The 23,055-nt window shown below is 39.1% G+C and overlaps 1 protein-coding gene across 1 annotated transcript in view; it reads right to left on the bottom strand.

The window, feature by feature from the left end:
* LOC136247924 (protein NLRC5-like) overlaps positions 1-23,055 on the bottom strand; it is a 66,641-nt gene that overhangs the window by 13,067 nt on the left and 30,519 nt on the right. Inside the window, exon 3 of the mRNA XM_066039743.1 lies at positions 20,303-20,608. Within this exon, the coding sequence (XP_065895815.1) occupies positions 20,303-20,608 (306 nt within the window). The remainder of the gene's footprint in view (positions 1-20,302; positions 20,609-23,055) is intronic.

Below are 23,055 nucleotides of genomic sequence, written 5' to 3'. Positions count from 1 at the left end.
AGAACAAGATGTTGAAACAACTTGTAACTGCCTTCATTAAACTAGAAATTTAATTACCTTTCATATGGTGCCCAGTATAAGGACAAGGGACCTTTTGTTCAAGCTCTGTGCTTGATAATTGAACTGCTGTAGTTCATGGTTTTCTGTTGAGATATCCACCTGTGACTTTAGCATTAAATAACTTTTGTTATACTCCTTTAATAAAGAAACGATACACATCAGGATGATCCTTGTACATAGTACTACACAATCGTCAACATTGAAGGTCTAAAACTTTAACAGAATCCCTGCAAATGGAAATTTTAGTGATTTTGTTTACTGCCTAGGTGAGAAAACTATTTGTTTTTTTATAGATTACTAATAGGCTATTATGTTCCAGCTGTATGCTTTGTACTACTATGATACTAGGCCCAGCAGTTAACTTGATAGAAACATGATTGATTTTTAATAGTAACAAATAGTTTTCTTGTCAGGGTGCAAAAAGGGGTGTTCCTGAGGACTTTTTACATGCCTCCCCTTCTTAAAACACTTAGTGCACGCTCCATATACTCTGTAAAAAAATTGGTGCTTTTATCAAAAAGTGAACGATTATGTCAATTTTGAGGGCTTATGTACTGCACTAAACAAACATACGTAGATAATAAACTATTACTAAACTGCTTACACCTTTGGTGAGTACTGATATCTATAATGACAATTATACATGTATCTCTTTATACTACACAGTGTAATCCTTGATGTAGACAAGTAAACATGGAATTTTCAACTAGAGTAGGGACCATAGCACATCGATAAAAAGTACTAAAAAAAGCTGGAGTAGTGCACGGTATTAAATCACAGTAGAAGTGTTATATCCCTACTGTGCATTTCCATTATCAAGACACACGGTAGCGTGTTGTGCGGCCAAGAAAACCAGCGCGCCACACTGTGAGTATATTTACAGGAAGAAACAAATGCGGTTTTCACGCATATGTAGCTCCATGCTCCCTTCTCGAATAGGAACCATTTTATACTGCAAACGCCCTCCACCTTCAGGACCCCACATACCAAATTTGAGCAAGATTGCTTAATGCAATTGTGAAATATAAGCCTTCAAAATTCGGCTTAATTTCTTTTTCTTCGTTTAGGAGGCCCGAGGGGCTTAGATTTTTCTTTTCGCACACTTTACAAAAACCATTATAAAACACAAATGCATAGTTCAATTGTCTTGCGCTTTGGTGCACTTTAAGAATGTATTGCGGCACAATCACGTACCAAGGTTGGTGCAAATCTGATTAATCAAGACACACGGTAGTGTGTCGTGCGGCCCAAGAAGCCGGCGCGTAACACCCGTGAGTATATTGACAGGAAGAAAGAAAACGCAATTTTCGCACCTCCGTAGCTCTGTGCTTCCTTGATGAAACAAGACGATTTTTGCTGTGGACATGCCCCCCAACTGCAGCACTCTACATTCCAAATTTGAGCGAAATCGCTTCGCGCGTTCCCGAGATATGCGACTTCAAAAATTGGCTGAGTTTCTTCGTTTTTTTTTTCTTCTTCTTCTTATTTTTCTTTTTCTTGTCGCACACTTACAAAAACTGCTATAAAACTCGAACGCGTTATCCGATTGCCTTGAAATTTGGCACACAGAAGGGGGGTATAAAGGCGCATCTCGGTACCAACTTTGGCTGGAATACCATAAACAGACAAAGAGTTATGAGCGATTATGCACGAAAAATAACACCAATATGTTGTCACGCCTACAGGGTAAACCGCGTATGGGAAGAAGCTGAAAATCGGTGGGTGAATAGGTTAACTATTGAACCTCAAACCTTTTGTGGTTTGAAAGAAATCGAGCTAAAAACCAGGAAGATACAGCGAAAAAATCAACAGTGTGTAACAATTACGCAATCGAGATTAGCTAATTTTTAATATTTTTATTTTATTATTATTATTATTATTATGCTTGCCACGCCTACCAGGTAAACCGCTTGGGGTAATGCTTTCAAAATCGCTGTACAGATGGAGTTATCATCTTAGAAAGGCTCTTCAATGGTGTAGAAGAATCAGACTTAAATCCACGGAGTTATAACACGAAATCCAACTTGGTGTAGCAAGTGCGAGATCGAGATACTCTAATAGAGCAGTCATCCTAATAGAGCAGTCACCCTGAACAGAATTAAAGAGATCAGTTAGAAATAAGTAACCTGTATAGAGATCAGCTACAAACAAATCACCCTGTAGAGAGTTCAGCTACAAACAATTCACCCTGTTAAAACATCAGTTAGAAGAAGATTTCTTGTAGAGAGTTCAAATACAAACAAATCACCCTGTTGAAAGATCAGCTAGAAGATGTCACCTTGTAGATAGTTCAGTTACAAAGAAACCACCATGTAGAGAATTCAGCTACAAACTAGTGACCCTGTAGATACATCAGCTAGAAGAAGTTACCTTGTAGAGAGTTCAGCTACAAAGAAACCATTCTGTAAAGAGCTCAGCTGCAAACAAATCACCTATACAGAATTCAGCTACAAACAAATCACCCTGTAGAGAGATCAGCTAGAAGAAGTTACCTTGTAGATAGTTCAGCTACAAACAAATCATCCTGTAGAGAGATCAGCTAGAAGAAGTTACCTTGTAGATAGTTCAGCTACAAACAATTCACCCTGTACAGAGCTCAGTTAAAAGAGGTTTCCTTGTAAAAAGTTCAGCTACAAACAAATCACCCTGTAGAGAGATAAGTAAGAAGAAGTTACCTTGTAGATCGTTCTGCTACAAACAATTCACCCTGTAAAGAGATCAGCTAGAAGAAGTTACCTTGTAGAGAGTTCAGCTACAAAGAAACCATCATGTAGAGAATTCAGCCGCAAACAAATCATGTATAGAGAGTTCAGCTACAAACAAATCTCCCTGTAGAGAGATCAGCTAGAAGAAGTTTCCTTGTAGAGAGTTCTGCTACAAACAAATCACCCTGTAGAAAGATCAGCTAGAAGAAATCACCTCGTAGAGAGTTCAGCTTCAAAGAAACAATCATGTGAGAGTTCAGGTACAAACAAATTGTCCTGTAGAGAGATCAGCTAGAAGAAGTTACCTTGTAGAGAGTTCAGCTACAAAGAAACCATCATGTAGATAGTTCAGGTACAAACAAATCACCCTGTAGAAAGATCAGCTATAGAAGAAATCACCTTGTAGAGAGTTCAGCTACAAAGAATCTATCGTGTAGAGAGTTTAACTACAAACAAATCACCCTGTAGAAAGATCAGCTATAGAAGAAATCACCTTGTAGAGAGTTCAGCTACAAAGAAACCATCATGTAGAGAGTTCAGCTAAAAACAAATCGGCCTGTAGAGAGATCAGCTAGAAGAAATTACCTTGTAGAGAGTTCAGCTACAAAGAAACAATCATGTAGAGAGTTCAGCTGCAAACAAATCACCTGTAGAGAGTTCAGCTAGAAACAAGTCACCCTGTAGAGAGATCAGCTAGAAACAAGTCACCTTGTAGAGAGTTCAGCTAGAAGAAGTAACATTGTAGAGCTACAAAGAAGCTACCATGTAGAGTTCAGCTGCAAACAAATCACCCTGTAGAGAACTCAGCTACAAACAAATCGCCCTGTAGAAAGATTAGCTAGAAGAAGTTACTTTATAGGGAGTTCAGCTATGAACAGATCACCCTGTAGAGAGTTCAGCTACAAACAAATCACCCTGTAGAGAGTTAAGTTACAAAGAAACCACCATGTAGAGAGTTCAGCTGCAAAAAAAATCAATCACTCTGTAGAGAGTTCAGCTAGAAGAAGTCACCTTGTAGAGAGTTAAGCTGCAAATAAATCACCCTGTAGAGAATTCAGCTACAAACAAATCACCCTGTAGAAAGATCAGCTAGAAGAAGTTACCTTGTAGAGAGTTCAGCTACAAAGAAACCACCATGTAGAGAGTTCAGCTGCAAACAAATCACCTGTAGAGAATTCAGCTAGAAACAAGTCACCCTGTAGAGAGATCAGCTAGAAACAAGTCACCCTGTAGAGAGTTCAGCTAGAAGAAGTCACATTGTAGAGAGTTCAGCTACAAAGAAACTACCACGTAGAGAATCCAGCTGCAAACAAATCATCCTGTAGAGAGTTCAGCTAGAAGAAGTCACCTTTTAGAGAGTTCAGCTACAAAGCAACCACCATGTAAAGAGTTCAGCTGCAAAAAACTCAATCACCTTGTAGAAAGATCGGCTAGAAGAAGTTACCTTGTAGAGAGTTCAGCTACAAAGAAACCACCATGTAGAGAGTTCAGCTGCAAACAAATCACCTGTAGAGAGTTCAGCTAGAAACAAGTCACCCTGTAGAGAGTTCAGCTAGAAGAAGTCACATTGTAGAGAGTTCAGCTACAATGAAACTCCCATGTAGAGAGTTCAGCTGCAAACAAATCACCCTGTAGAGAACTCAGCTACAAACAAATATGCAGTGAAAAAGATCAGCTAGAAGAAGTTACCTTGTAGAGAGTTTAGTTACAACGAAACCACCATGTAGAGAGTTCAGCTACAAACAAATCACCTGTAGAGAGTTCAGCTAGAAACAAGTCACCCTGTAGAGAGATCAGCTAGAAACAAGTCACCTTGTAGAGAGTTCAGCTAGAAGAAGTCACATTGTAGAGAGTTCAGCTACAAAGAAACCACCATTTAGAGAGTTCAGCTGCAAACAAATCACCCAGTAGAAAGTTCAGCTATGAACAGATCACCCTGTTGAGAGTTCAGTTAGAAACAAGGAATCCTGTAGAGAAATCACCTAGAAGTATCACCTTGTAGAGTTCAGCTACAAACAAATCACCTGTAGAGAGTTCAGCTACAAACAAATCACCCTGTAGAGAGATCAGCTAGAAGAAGTTACCTTGTAGGGATTTCAGCTACAAACAAATCACCCTGTAGAGAGTTCAGCTACAAAGAAACTATTCTGTAAAGAGCTCAGCTGCAAACAAATCACTTGTACAGAATTCAGCTACAAACAAATCGCCCTGTAGAGAGATCAGCTAGAAGAAATTACCTTGTAGATAGTTCAGCTACAAACAAATCACCCTGTAGAAAGATCAGTTAGAAGAACTTACCTTGGAGAAAGTTCAGCTACAAAGAAACCATTTTGTAAAGAGCTCAGCTGCAAACAAATCACCTGTACAGAATTCAACTACGAACAAATCACCCTGTAGAGATCAGCTATAAGAAGTTACCTTGTAGATAGTTCAGCTACAAACAAATCTCCCTGTAGAGAGATCAGCTAGAAGAAATTACCTTGTAGAGAGTTCAGCTACAAAGAAACCACCATGTAGAGAGTTCAGCTGCAAAGAAATCACCCTGTAGAAAATTCTGCCAGAAACAAATTGCCCTGTAGAAAGATCAGTTAGAAGAAGTTACCTTTTAGAGAGTTCAGCTACAAAGAAACCATTCTGTAAAGAGCTCAGCTGCAAACAAATCACCTATACAAAATTCAGCTACAAACACATCACCTGTAGAGAGATCAGCTAGAAGAAGTTACCTTGTAGATCGTTCAGCTACAAACAATTCACCCTGTAGAGAGAGCAATTAGAAGAAGTCACCTTGTAGAGTGTTCAGTTACAAAGAAACCACCATGGAGATTTCTGTAATCAATATATGTGACCGGATTTGCGAAAAGGGGTCTTCCACACACATCCAATTCCGTAAATGTTGGAGACCATAACTCAGTGTTCAAGTAACATAATTATTAACCTGAACATTTCACCATGTATTCAGCTATGGTGGTGCTCACCACTGCCCAAATATCAAGGCAATAGCTCTTTCCAATCTGAAGTTATCAATTATCAAAGTTGGCAAATTGGACCCCTTTTCGCAAATCCGGTCACATATGTATTATACAGTATATATAATTTGTACATTTACTGATAAAATATTTAAAGTACATCTACTTCATCTTTTCTTCTTCCTGTAGTAAAGAAAAAAACATAGGTTAAAAAAGTCCCAAAGCTGGCCATAGGCCGGCTTTGGGGTATACAAATACAAAAAGAAATGAAATCTAATCCAAAACAGCCAAGCTGTAAAAAAAGTGTGCGGCCCTCAGAAAGGCTATGGTGAAAAAAGATGTGAAATCCAAGGTGGCGGCCAAGAAATGGCTGTGATGGTAGGTTAGTGGTAAAAATTTTAATAACGACAATTCAGGTGAATTTTTGTGAAGCGGCACAAAAATTCACCTGAATTGTCATTATTAAAATTTTTACCACTAACCTACCATCACAGCCATTTCTTGGCCGCCACCTTGGATTTCACATCTTTTTTCACCATAGCCTTTCTGAGGGCCGCACACTTTTTTTACAGCTTGGCTGTTTTGGATTAGATATTCATAAAGCTATGGACGATTATTTGCGTTGAAAAAGGACAACTTGTTGTCACGCCTACAGGATAAACTACTTATGGGAACAACTTAAAAATCAGTGTGCATGTAGGTTAACCATCATAGCTCAAACCTTTTGTGGTTTAAAAGAAATCGCATTGACAGCTACAGAGTTATAAGGCAAAAACCAAACAACTGTAAGTTGTGGGGTTGAAATACTCCAATAGAACAGTCACCGCGGGGTAAAAAAAGTGCATTAAAAATGTCTAAAAAAAAGTTACTTACCAGCGTTTGAACCAGAGACCTCCATACTGAACACCCAAATCCTTAACCACTGAGCCGCTGCTATCATGGTTGATCACCTCACTTTATTTCTACTTTATACATGAAAATTCTAGGTAAAATCTACTCAATAATCAAGTTCATAATTTCATAGCTATTTCATAGATCTACCAATGGATAATCTAGATTGTTCTAGAACATTCTACAAAAATTATGAAAGCAGCCGTGTCGTGCGGCCCGGCAAGTACAGCCAGTGTGGGCAGGTGACATACTCGTTTTACGGAACCAGGAACACCATTTTCATGTATCCTTTACAGGTGAGACCCGGCCTTCGATACACAACAGCTAATAATGAGGATGGAACTTGTTTAGACGTTTATGCTTCAGGATTCTGGGGAGGCAAGCAAACATCTGAAGGCATTCTTTAATGTCAAAGTTAAGGCTATTGCACCTTCATATTGTGGTACCCAAGTACCCTCACCCGTGATAGTTTATTGATGTTTTGAACGTGAGAAGTAACGGAAGTATGAACAACGAAGTTGAGATGGTTCTTTTATCCCACTTGTATTCTCAACATTAACAGGTGGTATGGGTCATGCTGCTCAGTGCAGTACTTTACAGAAGACTTGCTCTCCTTGTCTCTCTTCAGAAGGAGTAGTTTCATATAGTTCTGTGATGTCAGGGTGGTGGCAAGAGGTGCTGGTAACCCTGGGAATAATAAAAAAACTAAATAACATGTATCCGTAGCTCCAAAGTGCTTGAATGGTATAATTAACCATTTCTGCAATGGAAGCTTCCTCAGGATAGGGCATCTCCCATTTTTAGTTTGAGTCGTTGGGGGTATAGCTACACATCTTCAAAATTCATTTTATTTCAGCCACCTTCGATGATTCCTGTAGAAAAGGGAAAAAAGTTAAAATGAATTATCAAGGCAACCATAGGCTGGCTTTGGAACTTGCAATTACAAAAAGAAGTCATATCCACACAAAAACAGCCAAGCTGTGAAAAAAGGTGCGGCCTTAAAAAGCCTGGGTGAAAAAAGTTGTGAAATCAAAGGTGGTGGCCAACAAATGTCTGCAGTGATGTTAATACTAATAAATTTTAATAATGCATAATTTTAAGGCCGCACTTTTTTTCACAGCTTGGCTGTTTTTGTGTGGATGGTATATATCTTGAGCACAGTAGGGATATAACACTTCTTATTGTTTTACTGTGATTTAATATCATGCACTACTCCAGCTTGTTTCAGTACTTTTTATCGATGTGCTATGGTCCCTACTCTAGTTGAAAATTCCTGTGTACTTGTTTCTTAACTTTTTTTGTAAATAATTATTATGACTGGTGAACCCACGCATACCGCATCTGAAATGAGTCGTTGGGGGTATAACTAAAGTTGGAAACCCCTTTGAATTTTATGAACTACTTGGAACTTTAAAGAATTCACGGCTACAAAATCATCATTCCACTGTGAAACAAGACATACTGTAAACAATGATTTTTCACATGATAGCATCAATGTAGTGTTTTATTCTGAACCATAATTTGAGTAGAAGCAATCGAGATACTCCAATACATCAGTCAGACATTATTTTGTTACATTCCTGGTAAATAAAGCATCTTATTTCAATACAAACTGAGAATGTAAAGAGGAAAACATGACTGTAACTGACTTGCAATATGTATGCATGATACTATGCACATGGTGACCTATTCTGATATTCCACTTTCCACATTTACACATAAACTCCCAAAGATAAGGGATGAATGCTCTTGTTTATGCAAGAAGTATAGGCTATTGCACATGTGCACTACTTTTAGAGACCTGAGGAATGGTACAATAATCACCAAGGCAAAGCCCGAGGTGCAAAGCCCAAGGTGATTATTGTGCCATTCTGAATGTCTCTAAATAACCCAGATACCATTGATTTGTGCAATAACCGATTTAGACTTTGGCTTGTGCAGCTTGAAACACTCACATGAGCACATTGAATTTGTATAGAGCATGCACAATTAAAAAAAAAAACTTTAGGAGGGTTTCATTGAAAGATAGACAACAATCAAAAGCTTTTCTTATGCATAATTTAATGGCGCAGTGAACCCCAGTTTGATATTAGTATACAAGGCAATTGGAGGTACAACACCATCACATGATCAAAAATAATTGGAGTATGTGTAAATAGTTTTGTGAAACCAGTGTAATGTGAGTCTGTGCGACTGCTATCCTCAACTTGTATTGGACAGAAAGAACATTACCCATTTGCTTTCTTACCTAAATGGTTCCATTTAATCAATTTTTGAGGCACATCTGCATTATCTGCTGGGGCATGAGACGTGTCATAGCCATGGCAGAGAGTAGTTCTGGCAGAAACTGCAAGCTGGAAGATAAAATCGAAGAACTCAAAATTTTATCAGATCAAACAGCTCCAAGTAAGTATGACAAAAGGAGGAATAAAATTGTTGACAGACCCTCGAGCTTTTGCTCTTCTACCAGCCAAATGCACTCCAGCTCAACAACTTCTACATTTAACACCCGCTTGCCCAATTCTCCTGTGTGTGAAAATGGTTAGTTTTATTGGGTTTAAGAGGAAGCTAAAGCATGGTCCTTTTACAATAGCCTGCAAGAACTTGGACAGAGGAAGGACTGAAGGCTTTAGTTAACTATTTGAGATTTAGAGGACAAAATGACTCATGGCCTGCATCAAAAAATCCTGAGTTCTGGAGCTCTGCAGCTACTAGTACAACACACAATGCTGTCCCAAGGCCAGGTATGTACTACATCCAACACACACTGCTAAAAAATTTATTAGGAAATGCTTGCTGTAACGAAGTGTTAAACAACTAAGGACAGCATTCAAATCTCCAAAAAGACATTTAGAAATATTACTTTCCACAGAAGGTTGCTGCTCCTGAAGTTTTGGAGCCAGTTGTTGATTCTGATATGACACCAGCTTGATATGAATGCATTGTAAATATATACTTGAATGCACCTAGACTTATGCCACTATCAGTAATACATTGTTGCAGGATACATTCTTATAGTCCTGGGACATTTGTCCATGCCTATCAGAGTGGATTATAATGGTCTGCCATTGGACATTTACTGACCAATTACCTTGAAGACTGCCTAACGGTCTGCCATTGGACATTTACTGACCAATTAGTTTGAAGACTGCCCAATTTCCTATTGAACCGGTCAAGGATGGCTGACCACTTTCCACTAAAAAAACTCGATATATTCTAATAGAACAGTCAGCTACTCTAATAGAGAGCAGTCAAATAACTTCCAAAAAGGGGTACCTAAAAGGTCAAAAGTGAAAAAACGGTTACTGAGTTGGGGAATCGATCCTGCACCTTTCAATGAAGTGGATCAGCACCATTCTACCACATGTTCACACACTGTTTTAAGGGATTCTAAAGGGTCTTTAAATGTTCTGCAGTATTATGACCATAATTGCATGTTATATTGGATAATTTCACCACAATGTAGTTATTACAGATTTATTATGTGTGTGGCTTAAGTGTATTTAAGTGTATGGCTGCTGAAGGAGTTTTGGGTGTCAAAATACTCACATCCAAGCTTTCAAAATCCAAAAATTATATTTTCAGGGAACATAAATGATTGTACTAATGAATTAAAATTTATTAGTTTAAACTGCTGTAGTAGTCTATTAGAAGTCTAGCTCAAAGGAATCAGTTATCAGTTCTGCTATCTCATCACAACGCAGACATAATCTTTGGTTGTGATCCCATATCGATGAACACTTTTTATCCTCCAAAATTCTACCTAAAAATTACAAGATAATCAGAAAAGACAGAACCCTTGGTGGTAGTGGAGTATTACCAACTCTAAAGCTCACCTCAACATTACTGAAGCTCCAACACTTGTGATGTATGTTGAAACAATTTGGGCAAAAGTACTTATTTTTAACAATAATGTACACCTGTAGTCTTTTACTGTCCACCTAACAATGACCTGACCCTACCCCATCATACAACTTGGTTAGTCTTTCAAAGCCACAATGCTTAACTTTCAAGAGCAGTTCCTTAATTCATCTCCTTACTCACAGAACATTGAAGCTAACTGGATAAGGTCATTACTGGCAGAGACCAGAATTGCATGAACTATAGTCTAAATCAGTTATCAAACAGTATGGTAGTACTGTTTAAGTAGGGATCCACCGAAATGATTTGTGCTGCCAAATACGCCGCCTTTTAAAAACCAGCTTAGAAACTTCTTACGCAACAAAAATCACTTTTATGGAATAAAATTAGTCCATCTAACATCAAATGTAGCATTAAAAACAAGAAAATGCTTACTAGCAGCCAGATATAGAATTTTTTTTTAAAATCATCAAAACTCAAAATTTTGTTTGCTCCCACTGACCACATTCGCAAACCTAGAGGCCAAATGAAACAGCACACGGCCACCATTTTACACCACAATAACAAATTCACTAGTGGGATGTGCCTTTTGGGGTTCCGAAGAGTGTGTTCCCTCTGCCCCTTGTCTTTTCTTTTATCTTCAATCCGGCTGCTTGTCTTCCTCATCCAACGAAACCATATCAAGGAGTTAATTTTCCATATCAACACTTTCTTTAAGCAGCATAATAGACGCCACAAAATTATTTAAGGCACTTAGACTACAATACTGTACGGAAGTACTGGTACTAGATAGCTACCTGTATCTTCATGGTAGGTCACAAGACCACACCCATTCTTTATTCTATGTATTATTGATCTATCGATCAAGACCACGATAACCACACCCTGTTTACGCTAGCTGTATTTGTGACCTCACCTTCAAGTTGGTAGGCTGACTCGAGATACTCTAACATAGCAGTCACCCTAATAGAACAGTCATGTTTATAGCTAGCTGTATGCTTTAACAAAAAAATTAAACAAACTAATACCGTATAGCAGAAAATTTTGGCAAATATGCATGAATTTTCCAAAAAATTACTCGCCATTTTTCAAACGCTGTTCATCAGTGAGTGAATAATGGTTACAGCGGTGAGTGGCTAGTCTTCCACAAGTGTCCCATTGAATACAGTATGGTTTTAGACTAATAGCTCAGGCATCAGCTCGAGCGATTCAGCTCAGTGCCCATGCATATGCCTTGCTTGCCACGCACGCTCCAGTATCGATTACAGACTTAGTGAGCTAGTGCATGTTTTTTTAATTACAGCTAGCTATTTGCATAAGTCGATGATAAGAGCGCGTCGATTCGAATGAGAGGCATTGAACTGTAGTACTTTGTCTGTAGACATCGCAAAGTTTTGTCGCCAACGCTGTCAGATTAAAATTGCGTGGGCAAGTAATGTCATGCATTCGCCAAAATATTATTTGCCGATTTCTGCCAATGATCAATTCGCCAAAATTTTCCACTACATGGTATATTAAAAATCACAAAATTAAAAATGAAATAGGGATCCAAGCGATAAAAAGTAGCAAAACAAGAGATGAACAATGGTAGCTATTACAGCATAGCTCAGTGGGAAATCCCTACTTTGGCATGGTATAACAATTACTTTGTGTTCAATGCCAAAAGTAGAGATTTCCCACTGAGCTATGCTGTAATAGCTACCATTGTTTATCTCTTGTTTCACTACTTTTTATCAATTGGATCCCTATTTCATTTTTAAATTTATAATTTTTAATATACTAGTAATATTATTGCACAAAACAAGGTATTTGTGCTATTTAGTGACTTCGGAACTATACAATATTTACCTCAGGCTATAACTAAGTGCCAGACTGGGACCATAATAGACTTTGTGCACATGAGCTAGGATAAGGGTGAAAGGAGCAGTGGACAATGCTCATAACCAACCCATATAAGCAGATAATAGTTTAAGATTATGTAATAGATAGACTTCAGACCACAGGGGTCTAAATTACTTAGATCCCTGTGGTCTGAAGTCTAAGTTATGTAGACCCTTCATGTAGTTACTGTATAGTACCTTAACACTGTTGACAGCTGCTAGTAACAGAGAAATGTAGCATTCTTAGTAGAAACAAGCCATTACTCCACCCATAACAACAGTTACAAAAATGCTACCAGTGCAGGTGCGTGTAATAAACATAAAAAGGGTCTAAGTAAACATGAAAAGGAACTTAGACACCTCCAAAATCCACCAAATCTACCACAAAAAGGGTCTAATATATAATAGAAATGCAGTGAACAGAGGACACAAAGACATTAACCAATACAAAAAGAAACATGTTCAGGTAACATGGAGGGTTACAACAAAACTGTCACCCATGCAAGAGTAAGCTGGATGTTATATTACGTGCTTCGAGAGAGTGGTAGAGGCCTGAACTAGTTTGAGTGGATGTAGCTTGATGTAGAGCAGATAAGCTGAGTTTTTTCCACCTCTCCAGGGTCTGGATGATGGAATCTTGGATGCCTGGCATAACTGCTGTGGTTGTTTCCCCCCTCCCCTCCAGAAGCTGTGCTGGTGAACTAGCAGGTTTGCTGCTGATAAAACAGCTGTTACTTCTTCCACACACTTGGATTTGGCTAAAAGAGTACCCTGTTCCCATCTAAACAGGAGGCCTGGACTGTCCTCAAATGACAGGTGTGATCCTGTGGTATAGTCATTCTCTGAAGGAACCATAATCTCAACTGATCTGCAGAAACAGAAAAAAGTTGGTGGTTGAGGCTGCCCACAGCATGACTGATTTGCAAGACTTTCCACTGTGAAACCATACTGCCTTCATTTTTGAAGAATGGTTGGGATTTTTGGAAGCTGAGCTCAGGGGGACTTGCCCTGCTACAACCAGTACTCTTTTAGGATTTGCTTGACAAATAAGTTCTAATAGTGCTTTGCAAGAGCCCTCGTTGAGCCATGAATGTGGCAAAGTAGCATAAGGTACTTTCTATCACTGGGAAGGGGATGATGGTTAAGTCCTTGCAGAATTGGGAGCAATGATGGTCTGCTGCCTTGTAGGTTTTGTGTGTAGAAGCAGTCAAAGTTGAAGTAGTCTTGTCCAGGCTGTGGATGTCCAGGTGATGTTTACAGATATGATTGTTAGCAATGACTGGAAGACTACTGCTGCAGTGAGAGCTTTTTATGAGACTTGTGAGAAGAAAAGATAAAGGTTATTATGTGATAAAGCATCTGCCAGTGTGTTGTCACGCCCCTAAATGTGATTGGAATAGAACCAGAAGTTGTGGTACAGTACAGTCCATTTATAACTTCACACACGTGTGGCATTTTTGGCATGATGCCACACAGCACCATGGTGTTTGCCACGGAACATTGTTGTGTGGCCCACACCAGGTTTGTTGCGTGGCTCATGCCAAGTTTGCTGCGTGGCACACGTGCGTGGTGTGCCACACATGGTCCTCACTGGCTGCAAAGCGTGACTGTTAACCACGCGTGTGTACAGTTGCATAACCAACAAACTCTACAGTAGTTACGTGTACAGTACTACGCTATAGGGCTGGGATAAAGCTTCGAATGTTTTGTGGATTCAAAGTTCAAGTAAACCTTGAATTATAAAAGTATCTTTTGAAGCTTTGTAATGTACTCACAGTCTACGAAAGACTTACAAATAAACTTCACTATCTTTATTGCAGTCAGCTCTTAGTGATCGATCTTCATGTGCCATGCCCACTTTTGAACTATCAAAGTTTAGCTTACTACTGCAGTTGCAGCCTTAAAACACCTTATAAAGTGATAGATAATGCATGGAAAAATCGTTTAGCCATTAGTTGGTGTTTACCTATGCATGATTGCAGTATAGTGGATATACCCATTTGCAATCGATGGATCGCGTCATTCAGTACTGCTGCTATGCACTTACCAAAATGCTTACAAACTTATTAGAAAGATAAAACTTAAGAAGGATGTGCTGAAACCTGTAACTTGAAAGCCAACACTGAAGCTTCAAATGTTCGAACGTTTTACAACTATTTCATTGTGTCTTACACAGGATGGCCTTCACTCACTTTGAAAGTGTTCTTTGGAGGACTGGAAGGAGACTTCAATTCACCTCAGCTACAGATTCTAGTGATACTCTACACCTGCATTTTAAAATACTACTATATGTATCGCCATTGCTATATTACTAGTTAATAAAGAAAAAAATATGTACAGGTACAAGTAGAATTCAAAACTCAAAGAAGAGTTGCATGTGGGCTAAACGGGTTAATCCAGTTCGTCTCATGCAAGATCCCGTATCGGTGTGTAAAAGAGACCTGGGGTGACCTGTAAAATACGAAGTATTAGTTAATAATTGAGTATTAGTAATGCAATGCACAGTGAAGTACAGTAAATATACATGTAGTTTGGCTTTTCACCTCATGACCACGCGTGGCATTGGCTAATATTAGCCACACGTGGCAATCAGAGGATTCCACGAATGGCGTGGCAATCTCTTTTTCCAAGCATGGTAATGCCTTGTGCCACGGCGTGGCAATGATCAATCCCACGTGTAACTTTTGCCTTTGCCATGGGAAAAATCGCGTGGCACCACACCTAAAATGCCTCGTGTGTGTGAAGTTATAAATGGACTGTACTGTACGTACAAAGCAAATAAGACCAATAGTCTAACCAAGTGTGTTAAATAACTGTCTGAGCAGAATGTGGCATTAATTACCTGTACCACAGCTAATGAACTATCTTGTGGGACAACTGTTTCTCAAAGATAGCTGCTGCAACCACTATAGGAATCATCTCCTTTGTCACAATACACAGTGGGTGTAGTCTGTCCCACCGTTGGAAGTGAAACCATGCTTCCCCCAGTAAGCTGCACAGCCCCAGGACCTGGATGCATCAGATGTGACAATGAAATCTGCTATCTTAGCCCCCACGTCCCATTGCATGGATATACCATTCCAAGTGGAGATGAATAGGCACCACCACATAATATCTGCCATGGATGGGCAATTTAGACGGATATGGTGGTCGAGTTTTGAGCCAATGCTCTGTATAGAATAGAGGTATCTTAGAAAGTAATGTCGTGGGGGCACTGCTTTTGTTGCAAACTGTAGCAGCCCCTAGTTTTTCTTTTATAGGATATTCCTTTGAATGCAACTAGCCAGTTTAGCATTCGGGCATTGCAACTTTTCATCAGGGAGTCTACTCTGAGTTGCAGAAAAACTGTCAATTCCAAGGCACTTTAGAGAGTGAGAAGGTCCCTCCAACTTTGAAACCTTCAAAGGGACACCTAGCCTCTCCCACAGAGAGACTACTAAGTATCCATTTAAAAATGTCTGCAATTGCTGAGAGTACTTTTGGTGCAGAAAGCAATCCAAATGGCAGGGTATGGTTGATGTACATTAAACTTTACAGTAGATTCTTAACAGGTGGCAATCTTAAGGGTGAACCAGGAGCATTCTGTAGACCTCTTTGGTGTTTGCTTTTGTCAAGAAAGCCTTTCTTCCTGCTTCAAGGACTAGTGCTGAGAGGTGATCCACTGAGGCATACGAGAGTGAGTGAGGACAAGGACTCTGAAATGCCTTGTCAGGGGATGAAAGGTCAACTATTTTTGGCCCGTTCTGTTTTGTTTTCTTTTGGGATGATTCCTAATGGGCTGACATGGATGTCCAGGGATCGGAAGTTTGGTGGAAGCTTGATTATTCTTCCTAGGGTCACTTTTCTTTGTAAATACTAATGGATAATTGAAGGCACTTTTGAAGGAATTTTGTGGTCAGCAGTACTTAGAGTTTTGTGCCAGTTAAAACTAATTTGTAAGGATTCATTTCAGACAGAAATCCTTGAACTGGGTATTTGGGTGATCTGCAAGGAGGATCCTCCACCGGGATCCTCCTTGCAGATCACCCAAGGGGAGTATGCACTGCATTGTAGGATGAACTCCTCCTGATTTGGCCTACTGGAGTCCAGTGATAGGAGGTCCTTCATGCAAAGGTACTGGTACCTCTACCCTCTAGGTGTGACTTGTTTGTGGGTTCCTTTGTTCTGTAAGAGTTGTATCTGGACCTTCATACCAGTTGCATACTGAGGAACAACCGTGTGGGCTCCTTGCCAAGGATGCCTTACCCTTGGGGTTCCTGCCACTAAAAAGGGTAAATTGAAGAAGTTAATTTGTTTTACTGGTAGGAATTAGAATTAAGCATGACCATTCCTGAGGAAGACCTCATTTTAGAACTTGGAAGGTCCCCCCCCCTCGATCTGTTGCAAGTGTACTGAGACATGTAGACAGATTACATATTCAGTAGTAACAACCAGTACACACATGAGTACAGTTGCACAAAGAAATGCACGTAAGCCTAAATTGATGCCACATGCAGTGAAAGAACACATCAGGTGAACACCACCGGAGCACCCTGTTGGCCTAATGACATGAGAACACAAATGGAACTATATCATGTACAAATTCCTAATAGTTAATTAATTACTAATGCAGTTCATAAAGACCACATGGATGTCCGGAATTTACTTGTTACTCTCAGTGGCTGACAGGCAGTAGATTACCTTGTGGTGGTCACCGCACAGGAGGCAGGAGTGACAGAATGAGCAGTTGGATAGGTTGCACCATCCCTTTGAATTCCACTTGAAACAAGCTTCCTGGATCAAGGGTCTTTTGTGTCAACTGGAAGATAGCTGAACTTCCTTAGTAGTAAATGATTGGTGCTGTTGGGCAGATAAACAATGCCCATAGATGGTGAAGTTTAGGTCACCCTATTAGTGGATCTTTCTTGCAGCTGCCTACTGCTGAAATTCCGTGTTGTATCTTTGCCACTGTGGCCAAAGTTCTTGGGACAACTGCAAAATCAGTCTTGTGGCCTGGGCTGAAGTAGTGGTCTAACAGGAGGTGATAACTGCTACATACCAGTTCATTCAAGAGAAAATGTCTGACGCTTGTCTCCGGCGTCTCTGATCTCGATCTTATTCAATGACCACAATCTGACCAGTCACCTGATACTCTTCTGTGAGCTTGCCACATTGATCATTGAGTAAACATGCTAGATCCACATACTCCTATTTCCTAATTAATCCAACTACTTATTAGATGGGAGGAGGCATCCTTGAGTCCAATCTTATGAATGCCACCAGCATCCTGATGGCATGTCAGATACAAAAACACGTAGCTAGATCAATACCTGTACCAGCTGTTGCTGATAGAGGGCAACTAGAAGGTAGACAAATTTATCTGTTATGGCTTTTGCTGATAGAGTGCAACAGTAAACAAATTAATCATACAGTACGACAGTATTGTATAGTAGGGACCACAAAGGAGTAGGCATGGCCCATGAAAAAACATTGCCCAAAAACCAACCTCACTTTTCCCAGATGACGATGAGGCAGTAATGGTTGGGCAAAACGAAGCCAGAACAAGTCTTCAGATTGACCCGAAATGCTTTCAACAAGTTGCTACAGAATTTAAAAAAATATATTTAACAAAATTTTCTACTGACTGACTGCCTGACTGACTGCCTGACTGACTGACTGCCTGCCTGACTGACTGCCTGACTGACTGACTGCCTGCCTGCCTGCTTGACTGATGCCTTCAGGCAAGCATAACTCGATAATGGCTAAAGCTACGTGCTTGATTTTTTCACTGTTCAACGTTGCTTCAGCCCGAGAGATGCCTTTTGGCATACCACAGCATGTACAATGCATTCTTCATGGACTTACCAGTGTCCTCCTTTGTGTCCCATTCATCTTTGCTGACAGCGAAAAGTGTCGATTTGGCGGTAGCACATGACGGTTTTCTTTTGTAACGGAAATCGTCTGCATTTTTCATGGCGACTACTTTGATTGCAGAAGTGCTTTTCAAACAGTTCTTGATTCATACTACTGTGAAATGAGTTGAACACAGTTGACAATGAAGCGGTGTAATGGATACTTCACTTTTCAACTCAAACGATAGCTGGGGCACGCAGCACCATTTTTTTCGCATGTGTGAATTGCAGAGGTGCTTTTCGAACAGTTCTTTATTCATAATGCTGTGTAACAGGTTGAACATTGCTGACAACAAAGTGTAAAGGATACTTCACTTTTAAGACGTTGATTGATATAGCTATGGCACGCAGCACCATTTCAGATGCGGTATGCATGGTTTCACCAGTCATAATAGTTATTTACAAAAAACTTAACAAACAAGTACACAAAAAAACTTGAAATTTTCAACTAGAGTAGGAACCATAGCACATCGATAAAAAGTACTGAAACAAGCCAGAGTAGTGCACGATATTAAATCACAGTAAAACAATAAGAAGTATTATATCCCTGCTGTGTATTTCAGAAATTTAATAATTTGGCACACACCAACAATGGATTAATCAAGGATAGGAAACGCTCGACTATATGGTTCGACTCTGCATACTACACGTACTATTAGCCATTCATGATCACTGCTTCACTGGAGAAGTAGGCATTCACAATAATGAGCGTGGATGACAGGAATGCCTATAGCCTGGGGGAAGCACTAAAACCAAGGCTAAGACACACCATTCCGGCACAGTGAATCGCTGGGCTGCAATTACATTTGCCCCATTGCACTGATTTTTCACTGTCACTGAAGTTTGCATTTCTGTTCAAATCACATGGTCTTGCGCCTCACTGGCTATGCCGTTGCGCACATAGCAGTTTAGCGGGTAGCAAAGCAAGTGCTTATGCACTCAATATATGTGACCATCTCAGTGATAGTTCGCACAACTTCCAAATTTCTTTTTATTTTCTCAGCATTACCTGCATAGTCCAAGGAATGGTTCACCAAAATTTCAGTCGATTATGGCGAGTAGTTTTGGAATTATAGTGCTAGAAAGTAGCAAAAGCAAGGAAATTGATTTGTACAGTGACTATACTGAAAATAAACTATAGGTGCTTACATTAGCAGCCATAACTTCCACTTGGATTAGCATACAAATTTGGGATTTGGCTTACAGTGTTTATCATGGATTGGCAGATCAGCCAAGGTATAGTTTTAGCCCTGAAGTCACTTGCGCATAGGCATACGAAGGCGGTTTTATTGAAGAAATGGCAACAATTTCGTTTACGTCTATCACATCATAAACAAACACACGTGACACGCAAATCATTGGGGCTACAGAAATGAAACAAAGATTGTCAAACTCCCCATGAGTAGGCAAATAAGATGGTATATAGGTTTAATTGACTTAACACTTCATTTGCTGAGTAATAGCTCGATTAAAACTTGTGTAAAAATTTTTTTGTAACGCGCGTAATTTCACCAAGTTAAAAAAAAAAAAAATTTTTTTCAATACACATGCTTGTGCGAACTAGACGGGTTTTCACTGAGATGGTCACATATGAATGCTGCGTCAACTGATGCATGAAAAACGTTAGGAAAATTTTTGCAAGAAAATATTTGCGAATGCATCTAAAATTACATTGTTTTCTTCCACGAATCATTTCCCTTATAAGGTAAGTGAAATTAACTCTTGTTATTAGTAATTAGCACAATAGTAAACATAATTACTATACAATTATAGCTTCATATATCTGGTACCATACTTTCCTATATATAATTATGTGGTGTTGGAAATTTACTAGCAACGAACTATGTTACTAACAAGTTAACAAACAAGTGATTTACAAGCTAGTAGAGATAAAAAGTGCTCAAACAATGGGATCATCACCTGATCACCTGAAGTTCAATTTTAATCTATGCTTTAGCCATGTTGGTTATTGTACAGTATTTTGACTGAAATTTACATTAAGCCTTGTATAAACTCTACTAGCTTGTACATTTGACCATTTAACATACCAGCAGTATCTTCAGATAGTATTGATAAAGGATTGTGTAGTACAGGTACTGAGGACACATCATGGGATATAGCAGGAGAATCAATTGCTGTAATGACATCCTTCCATGTAACACTGGTATTGGTTTCCAACCACATTTCTAACATTTTGTTGCAACATCTGAATGAACTAGCAGGGTAACTTGACTCTATTCCATCAAGACGTCCTTTTGGTATGTTAAGTAAAGTTCCAATCACTTTCCAGTGAGCAGCATAATTAGGTGTTAATAGTGTGTACAAGTCTTTTAACTGAGGTGTACTGTTGAGAACTGGACAATAAACAATATAACAACATAACAATAATGAATTAGTCGTGCCAATCATACAATACATGTGTAGGTTTTGTGCTATTAACATCAAGGCACATGGTAGTATCATACATACAGTACAATAGTACTGTATATTACCATAGATATTATACGTAACATGGACTAGAAACACGCTTAAATAATTTCGTCTATCCTCGTTATGGTGCGCTAGTTTTAAAGATGTTGACACACCCTGTTCACAGGCCTTTTCTCTTGGTTATGTAGTAGTGTAGAGGTTAATTTTTCATTGTCGGTGTGTTATGTTGTGTACTGAACAAGAACATGGGTATGGTTGCTAATATCGGAGGCAATACCATTGGTGACAGGTGGATAGTGGCAGGTGAGTATCAGCTTATATCTCAGCAGCGATGCTATTAACCAACTAGTGATGGCTGTATTTGCATTGCCTATTAAATACTTGGTATGTTACAATAAAGCTTTAACTGAAGTCTTACTCTGTTAAGGTAAAATAATTACAAAATGTAGCACCTTTTATGACTTTGTTTTATTGAAGTGGAAGAGCTATACAATAATACACCTATATCTGAGTAGTCTATTTACATTGTACTTGTTATAAGTGATGCAAGCAACAGAATAGAAGCGTTGCTGAACATTTAGTTTCTTCAGGAAAATTACAAAACTGTTACATAACACCATAATTCAACTTAACAATGAGAATTTTGCCACCCTACTGTTCGCCAAGAGCCAGTGTGTCTAACCAGGCTAGCCTCCAAGTAATGTATGTGGTAATTTGCCCAGCTGTAAATGACATACACCACTTAGTAGCTTACAAGAGAGCAAAATACTCCAGCTGTAATAACCTAATTTATTTCACACACCGTAATGAGGATAGGATACATTTATTAACATGTATTTATATGTGCATGTGCGTTTCCAATCTATGTTACGTATAATATCTATGATATTACGGATCATGCAGAACTGGACTTTTCCAGCCAAAAATATCACCCTAAAACCAGCCTCAATTTACCTTCATGACAACTTAGCAGTATTGGTTAGGCACAGCCAAGCCAAAAAATGTCTTTAGACCAACCCCTAACCCTTCCATAAAGTTTCTATGGAATTTTTTAAATTTTCTGTTTAACAGAATTTTCTGACTAACTGATGCCTTCAGCCAAGCATAACTCAACAATGGATATAGCTACAGGCTTGATTTCTTAACTGTTCATCCCAATTCACCAACTGCAGTATGTAGAATATGCACATCATGGACTTGCCTTTGTCCTCCTGTCGTTTTCGTTGACAATGCTGGCAAGGCGTCAATTGTGACCTAATTTCAGAAAACCGTCGATATTCGCACAATTTTCAAAATGCATTTTATTTGTTCTTTGTTTTCTATAGGGACAGAATAATGGACTAGCTAAGTTTCAGCTTCAGAAGTTAAGCAGCGTTGGAAATACAGCACTAGACAGCCGGATGAGCAAATAAATTGATATGTACAGCAGTTATTGGGAAAAGAATCTACAGGCGCTTACATAAACCATCATAACTTGCTGATACAACAGCGCACGAAATTGGATCTTGGCTCATTGTGTTCGCCATGAATTTGTGCATCCACCAAGGTATAGTTTTTTCCCCAGGCATGCTTCTGTGTTCGAGAAGGAAGGCAAGTTAACTGAAAAACGATCGTCAGTAAATTCTTTTGTCACTGCAACGTAAACAAATGCCTGTAACTTCGAAATTCTGTCGTGTATGGAGATGAAACAAAGCATTTTGTACACCCTATGAACAGGCGAATATGATGATGCCCAGGATTTATCGACTGGAGGCTTAATTCGCCCATCAGTGAGGCGATAAAAACTTGCATAATTTTTTTGTGGAGCTTGCATTTTTTACCCATAGTTTTTAAATGCGTTTTATTACAAAAGTACTATTGTACGTATATCGACGGTTTTCCAAAATTCGGTCACAATTTGTGATAGTGTGATGCAGCTGCTGAACCGACTATTATTGTTTGTGTGCATTCTTATTTGTGATTCATATGCATTGGTTTTAGTAATTATTGATGTGTTGTAATTGGATAGTTCAGTTGTTGCTGTACCTTAATTAGAACAAGTACACGTGTAACTGTGACTGAGTTGTTGGTTTACATTGGTAGCAGAGGATGTCAACCCTAGTATCGCGCATTAGTCTGCCTAAACTGTTCACCTCGAGAGATGCCACGGAGTGGTTTCAGAGATATGAAATTTGTTGTCGTGCGAACACGTGGGATGAGGAGAAGAAAGCCTTGAAACTACCAACACTTATGGAAGGCGAAGCTCTTACTATATGGCTCAAATTGACCAAAGAACTAGAGGTGGGTGATAACAAAATTTTCACAAGACGATTGATAGTAATGAATATATCACAATAACGATATGTATCATGATAGTATCTAAATGACAGAT

The sequence above is a fragment of the Dysidea avara genome, chromosome 2, assembly GCF_963678975.1.
Source record: "Dysidea avara chromosome 2, odDysAvar1.4, whole genome shotgun sequence".
NCBI classification, from domain to species: domain Eukaryota; kingdom Metazoa; phylum Porifera; class Demospongiae; order Dictyoceratida; family Dysideidae; genus Dysidea; species Dysidea avara.
This window is presented reverse-complemented; position numbering and strand designations above follow the sequence as displayed.